At 41.1% G+C, this 11925-nt stretch overlaps 1 protein-coding gene across 1 annotated transcript in view; it reads right to left on the reverse strand.

The window, feature by feature from the left end:
• LOC119736624 (single-stranded DNA-binding protein 3-like) overlaps positions 1–4388 on the reverse strand; it is a 32959-nt gene extending 28571 nt beyond the window's left edge. Inside the window, exon 1 of the mRNA XM_038210637.1 lies at positions 4289–4388. Coding sequence (XP_038066565.1) covers positions 4289–4388 — 100 coding nt within the window. The remainder of the gene's footprint in view (positions 1–4288) is intronic.
• Positions 4389–11925: the final 7537 nt, after the last annotated feature.

Below are 11925 nucleotides of genomic sequence, written 5' to 3' on the forward strand. Positions count from 1 at the left end.
ACACCATCAGCGTTATACTAGTGGGTTTGAACACAGAAGGGTAGACTGGGGAAATGCACATGCCATTAAGATTTGGAACGAATGACGATTGAAGTAAATGCCTTAAAAAAAAAGATTTATTTGGAGTAGAATACCTTTGCTTGATTCAAAGATAACACCCTGTGTTTTCATACAATTTCTTTACCGAAGGCAATGCCATTTTCACCCAATGGTTTACGTAACTCATGTTTAATGCCACTGTACAGGAGATAGGGTTTTCTCAATGTCATCATGTTTCTAGGCGTTCATAAATATTCAAAATTCATTTTCAGGAAACTCGGCATCTGATTTATAAGTACACAGGCAAAAAAAAGAAGAAGAAGAAGAGGCGACGAGTAGAGAGCCAACTCATAAATATTCATGAAGGTAATCATCTCCAAACCGTTCCTTTTACAGTTGAGTGGTTTCCAGGCTCTCCGTTCTACTAGAAAGGATGCAGTAACTGGATTCAACTCATAAATATTTATAGGTTTAATCAGCTTGCTTTACTTTCACAGTCCGTGAAACCAAAGTGGTTTCGGAGGGGAAACTCACACCTGTCTATTTTGGAGTGCAGGAGACCGTCTCCAAAACACGACTCCGCACCTATTAGTCAGCCCCAAGCCCCTTGGTCTATGGTACACAGCCACTTAAGGCCATCAGCAATGAATAAAAGTTCTTAAAAGAAGAAGAAAAAAAAAAACCCACATTTAATAGTAGCCGGGAGAGGAGATGGACGCATCAATACTGGAAAGACAACCTCCAACAAAATAGCTTTAATATCACTCGGCTGCCTCGGTGATAGGGTCTGGGGAGACTCAAGAGCAAAATAAAACGTAAGAGGAGTAATTTGCAGTTTTTGTGCTGCGCTGAAAGGGTGCTTGTTATTGGCGGACTTGGATGGAATGCACAATAGGGGCCCAGTAGGAGCTGTGCGGAGGGGAGGTTTTTTGAGTATGCAGAGCCCTTAACAGATACACGTATGTACCATGTATAATGAGGTCCCCCGAGGTTCCTTTATGTCAGACTAATAACCCCCTCAATCCTATTTCTTGATTGGTAATAATACAAGGCTTCGTTGTATTTCCCCCCCTCAAGGCTTGCATTCCCCTTGCACTCTCTCTCTCTCTCACACACACACATGCTAAGATGTCTGATTAGTTAGTCGGGGACCGTGGAGTTTCTGAGATAACACATGCCGAGCCAACCCGATCAGAGTATACCGGCTTGCAGTGACAGATCGTGCCTCGTTTGTTATATGGCCCTCTTAAGGCATGCCAGCATAACAGCCAATTGCGGGGCAATTGCGGATCTGTGACGAGCCAGTGAGAGGGACTAAAAACGAGCGAGCTGCAGACGGTACGCAGCGGGGAGAGCATCAACAACACTCAGTGTTCTCTGGTTGACTCCAGTCCAGCGGACTCGTGATTTCTCTCTACTTTTTTTGTGTATCTCTGTGTCTCGTTTCAGAGCCAGCAAATTGACAATTCTCTCTAAGGGTTGACTTCAAGAGCCAGTGGAGGCAAGGCAGTGTTCGGAGATGATATCGCAGCCAGTAAGTACATGTAAATGTAAGACCTCTCCAATGGGGACAAAAAAAGGCATAAACACTGTGTATTGAACTTTCAGGGCTACATGCGAACAGCCATAGCTGGGTAGAAAACAATCTTGAAAATCTCCTGGATGATTTAAATTCTTGGTATTGACAATTTTTTTTTCCCTTTTCCAATTCCAATGCTACTGAATAGAGCAGATGTGGTTGTTATTTGGAAGACTGTGCATGCTTTTGAAAAATATCGGGATGAAATGCTTTTCATCAGATTTCAAACAGGACAAAATTGTCTCCACAAAGTCCGGGAAACACTTCAGGGGGAAACATCAATGTACTTTTTTTTCTTTTCTGGATTTCAGGGGCAATAAGAGCAGACAGAACTGGAACGAGAAGGTCCTAATCAGCCCCAAACTGAGAATAAGCGGTGCAGGCGAATTGGGTTATCTTGAGTTGCCACGGCAACTGGGGGAACTATATTTGAAATCCATCAGCGATGACCATGGGGAATTTCTCGTGTGTGTTCAGGTTTTCGGTTGCTGGTTAATTTAAAGCTGTCTCCTTCACGTACCAGGAAATGCAGACTGATTGGTGGGGCAAGTAAAGTGCAGCGGTATTAAACGCAGGCACTTGTGGGCAATACAAACACATGTGTGTGGGGTAGACTCGCCTCCAGTCCCACTACAGTCAGCAAAATGGCACTTTGTTGGTGCTTTACTGGAGGACACAATTGAACAGGAAACTAACTCTTGCATGTCCAATGCTGGACTCTGAATTTACATCCCAACAAAAATGTGACATATTTCCAGTGGTTGAATGGTAAGCGACATTCAAATAAAAATCCCAAGGCATGAGTGTTAATACAATTAAAACAAAAATGAGATACGGACTTCAGTGCCATTAGAAAGTAGTACTGTACAGCAACGTGTTTTACAAATTTGATATTTTAATGCCGACCGGTACCATACGCACTACCACAGTTTCCAAATATTTTTACGAACACGTTACTCTGTGATCACATTCTTAAATGCTTCATTCATACTGCGTACACAATGGATGCTTGTAGCCTGTCTCTCTGCTTTCCAAACAAAAACATTTCATGCTGTGAGACAATGCAAAGCCATGCTTTCCAGACTGGCAGAAACATTTACTTTCTTCTTCCATTTTTACGCCAGGAAAACAAGATTTGGTACAATGTTGCAAAAACATCACATTACAACAGAAACTCTCTGAAGCATGTGGACAACAAAACGAAGAAATCACGGAGAAAACAACTAAGCAGATTTGTTTTGCCCTGTTACTGGGCTGTCCTATAGCCCCAATTTCACGGCTCTGCTAACCACAGAATTCCGCGCTAACAATCACCATTTTGTGCTAACCGCGCTAGCAGAAAAATTCCGTGCTGACCCTTGTCAGCACAAAATCCTTAGTTACAGGATGTAAGCATATAATGCGCAGAAGCCCAAATTCCTTGCTAACCTGTGAAATATGCTTACCCTAAGCACGGAACTTGCTGCTATAGTAAGCAGGGATTTCTCGCTAACAGTACGCAGAGCCAAGAAATTGGGCCCTGGTCCTTACTAGGCACTTTTGTGAAATTTGAATGAATTAGAGTTCAATTAAAAAAGAAATAAAAAACACTTATACAAAAAAAAAGCATCCTAATTAAATTATTTTGCAGGTACATTTTACATTTAATTGCCAAATGCAACGTCATTAATTATAGGTGAGAAAATGTTAGACCAGAGTATGTAAGAAATAGGTGGGGTTTTTTTGTTTACAGTTTCATGTTATTACTAAAATGATCAAAACATTTTAACTGAGGCAAAACAAAAGTTAATGAGTGATACGTCTAAAACGCTTCCCTTCTAATATTACTTAAAGGGAATATACAACATTTGCTTTTGCTGTAATTTTCAGAAAAGGATGAATTTGGGGGTTAGTATTTTATAGCAAATATTGTTACACTGACTCGTATGAAGTTTTGTGTTCGTAAAGGCTGGAAAAACCAAGAAAACAATCATGTTCCCTGTAGTCCGTTTCCCTGACCCCACTTAAGATGAAATGGAGCAATTAATAGACGTCTGGGTATTGTAAGGTCAGGGAACCAGTCTAGCTGGCTTGTACCTGTTCATAGGTGTGTAATTGATTGCAAACAAAATGTGGGCTAACTAAATATGGTAAATTGGGGGCAGTATTTGAAAAAAGCCAGTGTTTTCCAACGCTAGTCCGCCAACCAGCGTTGGAAATCGATACAAAAATACCACTTTTCTTGAAAATGACAGCAAACCAAGTGCCATGATTTCACAGGATGCTTTAGACTGTCATTCACTAACAGTCCAGCCAGTAAGGTATTTCATAATAATTTGGTAGTTTTGTTTTTTGATGTTTGCAAATGTTGTATATTCCCTTTAAAAGAGCACCATTTTAGCACAAGCAAGATGATGACACACCGAGAAGACTTTTTTTGTGTGTGACAGTGGATTTGGGCGCAATGGTAACTGCTTTTACAGATTAACACAGGAATTAAACACCACACTGTGAACGAAGTCAGCATCAGAAAGTGTGAACTGAACACCCATCGAACACATGGATTAGTGAAGTGCAATTTGATCATTAACTCCAGCAAAATGCGGTACGCTCAATTTCCAAAAAACATTCAGCAAGCTCAAAAAAATAAATAAAAAGAGAAACAGGATCAAGGAAAGTTTCACAACTCACCTTCCTTTTTGACGGCAAAAAATCCTGAAGGAACAAAGAAACCAGTGTCAGGCAGAAATCTCAGGATATTGTAACTGATTGCAAAATGTGTCCCACTCATCTTTGGATTGAAACGTATCCCACTCATTTTTGGATTATTCATGAGATAATTGGTTTTGCTGGTCATATTCCACTAGCACCATCAGGCCTTTATCCCCCATTAAACTTTCATAGCAGGGGTACATGGTTTAAGGTAAATGTGCAGCTTTGCTGTTTGAAGTCAATGACATTTTTCATCTCTGGAGGCTTCAAGGTTTACGCCGTCTGTCTGTCAAGGCAGTAATGTTGTCGGCGGAGTGACATTTCAAATGTGGAGTGAGTGCTTTTTTTTTGTCCAAGTAGATCTCTAATCTTACTTCCAGCAGGACGGTTTTTAAGACTACAATTGTTGCCGAACAAAACAGTCCATTAAGAAAAGTGGACGGCAAATGGCTAAAAACATCATTCCCCACGCTCGGACGAATCCGGCAATCTTGAAGGGGGTAACGACCAAAAAAATGTACCCACGAGTGCACTTAAAGGGTTTGGGACGGCAAGACGTGCAGGATGAAAGGGATAATGTACTGAAGGAGATTTCCAATCAACCAGTCGGCCCCCCAAAAAGATACCACTTGGTCTGAAACGGCTATTTACGGCCACTTTGCCGGCCAATCCAATTAGGGTCGGTCTGTCACCAACATGTGCTTGTTTTTTTCTGTGATGGGACGAGGTGATGCCGTGGGTTAGGAGTAAGCATACACAAACACAGCCACTGCTCTCTCTAGTCTAAATGGCTGCTTCAATCTCTCATTTTCTTCCTTTAATTCACACCCATGAATGAAACTGAGATTACACACATGGTGAAGCACTTCAAGTTAATGCACTACAACCCGTGAGTGACTGGCACGGAGCAATCTCCGTCACCAGAATGGTTTCTGACCAATCAGAGAGGCACTAAGCACCGACAGGTGAACTCTCAGCCAATCCGGGCCGAGAGCAATGCCTGGCACGGCAGCCAGATGCAGCGTGTGTGCATATCTCTGTGTAGCCATCAAGCATAAAAGGCAGTGACACTTGTCAGTGGGTGCTTTTATTGCCAATCGGCTCATCTGGGCATGATGGACAAGTTGTAGAGAACAGTGCAGAGCTCTCCCTGCACCGAGGGAAACCCGACGCCAGAGACTTTGGATATTATGAAATATGTAACATGATGGAGTTTCCAGTATGTGCAGCTGTGTACATGGCCGGCGGCAACCAGGCATTTCATTAAAGCCGTCACGTCCACGGGAAAGGTAGTGAATGTTAATTATCTGAGCAAATTTACTGTATAAACAGTCCATTTAATATCATTGTATTGGGGCTGGGGACGGGTCTTGTATGGCAGGCATGCAGGGATGTATGCGTGACAGGGCTAGCGGCACACGTGTAGCGAAGAAGCAGCAATCACAAGGCGCCACATGCACAGATTTTCATTTCCAAAAATCTGGAAAGTACTGGCTGAATTAACGACGCACTTTTAATGTACTGCTGGAAATTTATGCTTCACTATACAACAGCACATAATGCTTGGGATACAGCAGCGTTCAAATGCAGGCAAGTATTTTCACAACCGTCTGATCAGTGGCATCTCTGAAAGCAGGATAGTTTACCACAGTTTTTCCCGAACTCTTAGTTTCAACAGAGTTCTCAACAAAACGGCATCAGTTTCACATCTTATTATGCAAGGCGTCCCGGAAATTTAAACACAACTTGCATTTCTCACCAGACAGCGTTGATCAAAGAACTGTGCAATTCAAGAACATGTGCAATTAACTTTGATAACGGCCTTTTGATGCGAGCGTAATGATATCGACTCATGAGATGCATTCATGCAGGTTATTACATGGGCATGCAGAGAACGAAAGTTTTGCATGTCATTATGCATGTTAAAGTAGGAAAGGCGTGCAAACTGTATCTGTGTACTGTGCACATGACTTGGTTGCTCAGAATGAAGTATGTAGACAGTACATAGGTTAAAATTTGCCCTACGATTGCCATGTACGAGGCAACATCATGAGCGAGGCAGCATCAATCTTGGGTCAATCTCCTTATAGCATTGTGTAGGCGCATTAACAAACGGAGGCACTTAAGTTGTGTTTGATTACTTCGAATAGATTTCACTCTGGCTGGCGGATAGAACAACATTAGCCATGGGGCAGAGAGGACTAAGCTAAATGGAGGGCCATTCATCAAGAGGATCTGTAATGAATTGTGAATGCATCACGAGCAACGGAGTGAGTTTGAGAGGATGGTCTCCAGAAAAAAGGAAAAACAAGAGGTTTTTTTGTGTTGTGGGTAAGCATTGGGCAGGGAGGAATGATGTTCGGCAATAGTGCATGCTTGGAGTAAAACAGAAAATGTCTGACTTAAGTGTCTTCAGATAAAAATAACTAAATCATAAAGATCTTAAACAGGGTCTGTGGAATCATCTACAGGGTGAGTAAAAAAAAAAACGAAACCCAAATGTCGGGACTATTGTTTTATTGAAGTTCTGCATGTAGCACTTTAAAAATCTAGGTGTGCGTTCTTTCAGCAAAACGAAAGAACACTAAACTTTTTTGTGATCCGTGGACAGAACCTTAAAACGGTGGTTGTGATTAAAATTCCGTAACTTGAAAAGTACATGAGTGATTTGAATGATTCTTGTACTAAAAGAAAGCTTATGAATTGGGCTTTCATATCCTAGATTTTGAAAATTCTACATGCAGAACTTCCCTAAAACAATGGTCCCAACATTTGGGTTTCGTTGTTTTTTTTACTCACCCTGTACATCTAAATCAGTATCAACTACACAGACTTTTCCTTTGGTATTATTCAGAAGACAATCACAAATGCCGATATCTGAGTAGATGCAAAAGTCAAAGCTCTTTTCTTCCTCGGAAAATTCCTTCCGGTAACTTTCCTGTGCAGTATCCTAACGCTACCTACGCTAACCTTGCACACTTCAAACCAAATGCACCCATCAGCTTCACGCAGTCAGTCAGAAACAGCTTAGTTGCGGCACTCAGAGCTAACAGCGGGAGGCATTTACCCCTGCGATTGAATGGCATTAAGACAAATCAGCCGACAACATTTACGCTTGCGCTTAAATTAGCTGCCGGTCTGTCAGCTTAAATACCGAGTGACTGCTTGAAATAGACGCGCATGTGCACGTTTGCATGCTAAGCGCCGCGTCGCGCTCGGCGTGAAAGTGAAGGCGTACACGGATTTGTGCCACCACGACGAGTCTTCGCACTGCGAATTCACCAAAAAGTTGAACACATTTCAACCCAAGCGACTTTCACAGTGAATGTTTCAAGATGTCAAATCCGCTTCTCATTTGCATTCACATGGAGTGTGAAGCGGCCTTAAGAACTAACTCAGAAAAAAAGCTAACTATAAACGGACAGTTCAAACAGAAAAGGAAAACCTTGTCAGGGAATATATAATTTTAAATAGGAAACTCATGGCAAATGAAACCCTGCATGTCCCATTCCGCAATCAATCACCATTCCGCAATCAATCACCAATAAAATAAATTGCAAATTCAGTTTACTTGATATTTTCAACAACTAAATGAATTCCAGATTTTAAAAAAAAAACCTAACTGACGTCACTCTGTAGTTCGACAATCCAATAAAACTTCCATTTCAAGCGACAACAAATTTGCCAATAAAAAAAAAACCTTGATGTGTCCCCCTGGCAATCTTTTTTTCCTTTCCTCTTTTTATTCTTTATTCCTTTTCATTGTGAGGATAATGTCTGGGTGTAATTACCTACACATGTTGGATGCTAACGAGCAAATTCTCCTCTGCAGCACACCACCTGTGCGGGGCAATTTCAGCTAAATGAGCCACATTATTGTCCAACACTGTCCAGCCGCGCCGTTTAAATTATAGCCAATTTAAACAGGCACGTACGTACAGGTACGAGGCATGCATGCATATAAACCTGGTAGTTTCTACTATGTATACAGTGCGTGCGTACAGAGATTGGAAGGTTGAATTTAATTGTTGGGAAATTGCCAAAGGTCTCCTCAAAAGGAAAACATGCCATAAGAACAAATGATGTAAAATTACACACAATGTTTTCAGCGGTTTCGGTTTCACCCTGACGCAAATTCCATCTTATATTTGTTTAATTGCGGTACCCGCTGCTACATGTACATCAGATTCGACCCAGCCAACCGATCCCACAAGCTCGGTGGTCGAGTGGTAAGACGTCTGCACTAAAAAGCAGGAGGTCATGGGTTCGAGTCCCACCCGAGTGATTTTTGCCGACTTTCACTCGGGAGGTAACACACTGAGTATACAGTGTTTATACGTCGGTGAAGGGCAAAACCTAATATTGATTTACATCACCCGACACAAATTCCATCTTATGAATTAGGTTTCAGTAGCATTACCTAAATCACTAAAACATTAAAATAAATATGACATGACTCTCACAGGTTACTCCTACTGCCTACTGTACTTACACAATTAATACATGTATATGGCATGTACTATTAAAGTGTGTGATACCCCATTGAGAAACGAAACATGCATTACAATTAGGTCATTCCATAAATACGTGGTCCAATTTTTTGTGTCCCTGTTACAAATTGACATCTGGCATGTATAACATTTTGTGATTCAGGACACATTCTTTAATAATGCCTTTGGGCAATTCCACGGTTACTCACGTTACATTTTCGTAAAGTGAGTAACCAATTTTGTGTGTCTTGTTTATCATACATAACACATTTTTCTGGATGTCATCTTTGGTGCTTAGGTAGGTCTAGGTCTACTCTATCTACCATGAGGATAACAGTTATTAAACCTTTTCAGTGAGGTAATTACAGCCCAAGGAAACTCAAAAATACATCAAAAATGTAACGTGAGTAACCGTGGAATTGCCCCTAAGTCTATCTCCAACAGGGATTATGTAGAGCAAAAGTGCCTGCCAAACACATAAAAAAATAGTTTGAAGTCAATTTGAATGATACTTGCATGGCAAATTACACAGGTCAGGTGTAACAAGGACACAAACAAAATGGTCACACGTTTGGACCCCAAATGTATGGAACGACCCAAATACCCTTTCCAAAGGGGAAGAAAATGCATTTATGCTGAATTTCAACGTGGCGCACACATTAGGCCAAGTAATAAAATTAACCAGTTGATCGTCCCCGCCCGCATCCTTTTTTTGATGCAGCATCCTTTTACTTTTTTAATAATTTTTTAAATATTTTTTCTCACCTCAAAATGCTATTTTTGGCCTGCGTAAAACATGCATACATTGTAAATTGGGTAAAATACATAGAACATTGTTTAACTTCAATATTTTGACGCTACTTACTCTTTATTACTAGTAGGATAGCTGATAAAAAAAACTCAATGTCATTTTGAACTGAAAAGTCGGTGGCTATTTTGAATTTAAATACATGGTGGCCATCTTGGAAAAAATAAAAAACAAACTTATAAAGCCCCTCATCCTCCTCTTTTTGAAGGAACCTGGACGATAAACTGATATTTTTGATTACTTGGCCTGATTTATGACTTTTTAATGTCATTATTTGAATGACCCATATATTCCTGTCACACAGTTGTCGTGCTCAGATAACAACCCCACAGATACATTACATCATCTGTCAACTAGACAATTTAATTATATTTTTTTTGTCAGGATCTAGCTGTCCTGCCCTGAAATATAATGACACAGTTTACCTGCCAATGAAAACTGCAACGTTTTGCATCTGCAGTTATACCACCATATACAATGCACCAACCACAATCAAAGTATGCAAAATAAACCACGAATATTCATGAGATGTTAGAAAAGCACAATCTTTACCCAATCAAACCAAGATACATACACGCATGCAAAAACCTCTTCAGATGCAATCATGAATATTCACGACACCTTAATGACATAAACTACAAATCTTCCAATCCTAACAACAAATCAGAACACATGCAACTTCAGATGAAATCATGAATATTCACGACACGTTTTCTGGTGACACTATCTATCACCCAATCCCAACATGCCAGGCCATACATCATGTTTACTACCAACACACTGCACTTAAAAGTCCGGCAGTTTATTTTCCTTCCACATTTGAAGGGACAGCTGCTTTCATTGTGATTAATTTCATTCCATTAACCCCTCCGTTTCCCACCTTCAAGCCAGAGCCTTTAACCAACGACTCAGACGATGAGAAGAAGAAGAAAAAAAGACTTTAGAATCCGTCGGGCCAAATGCTCCAAGGCGCTGCCTCTGAGCATCATTTCCCTCTCTCAAAAAGATCTCTCTCTCTCTGATTAGGTGTTTGAAAAATGCTCTATAGCCACACACAGGCAAGCATGGACAGACCGTTTATTTCCAAGCTGGAAATTGTTCAAGCTAATCGATTCTGTGCTATTCAATGCAACTGCTTTTCAATCTGAACGAGCAGACTGCTTTTTTTTACACACTGGCTGATTAAGGTTGGATAGGTCTTTTTCACAGAATGTCAAGCTGTGACACCTTCACACACAGAGTGTTGTACTGGAATCCTTTTCTTTGATAGGGCATTTATTTTGAGCCCTTCTGGTCGTAGTGGACTGTAATCAGGGCTGTGTGATGTTGTGGGTGGCTTGCCACCAACAGGGGCCCAGTTGCTGCTGACAAGTGAAAAATAACAAGCAAAGTTTGGTGCTAAGCACGTGTCCGCAGGGAGCCAGTCTCAAGCAATTTACATGCACGTCTATGTCAAATTTGGTTGGTAACCCGTTCTGGCTTAGCAAATGTTTTCTATGCTAATAGGAAATATTTGTCTGTGCTCGAGAAGTTTCTGTGCCCAGTAGATCCATGACGTTGCCACCCTTGACAGAAATTTCCACATCTATTGATATGTTTACTGCTTAGTTTTTCACTTAGTTTGTTTTATTTTTGCAGATGACTGAGCTTACAAACAACTTGGTACTGCATGATACAAGTTTCCAGTGCTTCAGAGCTACAAGTGGGCAAACCTCTAGTAAACGTCCAGCAATCGTCTGTACAACTTTTACAATGAATCAACTTCTTTTGTAACTTTCCTTCAAGCTGTTGTAAGTTCCAGTGCCTGTCACTCACCACCATAATTCAGGTTTTGGAAAATGCATCAAAATTCAACATCATAATACGACTGCACCCACTGGTGAAAAGCTGGGATAAACCAGTTTTCATCACACTGCTGGGCAGGTTCACGTGGATATATGTTAAGACCCACAACCTTGGAGAAAGACCTGCGTAATATCAAGCAGCTTGACCACTTTTGGGAAAATACAAAGCCTGCCATTTACAGGTGCGAGAGAGTTGTAACTGTGGCTCAATTTGTCCAGTTTTACCACTGTCATCGCCTTCAAATTACATCCCATGATAGGAGGGATTTCTTTTCTTCTCCAAGCAGGATCACCATAACAGGACTGGGCAGTGAGAACCATCAATGTATCATCAAGCCCCACTCAGTGATTCCCAACACCCAAGCCACAAAAATGGAAGTTAGAGAACCCGCAGCGACCTGCCGGTGACCTTTCTCCAAATGGACCAGAGTGTAATGTAAAGTGAGTGCACTTCACGGCGAGTGGCATTAAGAT

The sequence above is a fragment of the Patiria miniata genome, unplaced genomic scaffold (assembly GCF_015706575.1).
Source record: "Patiria miniata isolate m_02_andy unplaced genomic scaffold, ASM1570657v1 HiC_scaffold_3, whole genome shotgun sequence".
Classification (NCBI taxonomy): Eukaryota; Metazoa; Echinodermata; class Asteroidea; order Valvatida; family Asterinidae; genus Patiria; species Patiria miniata.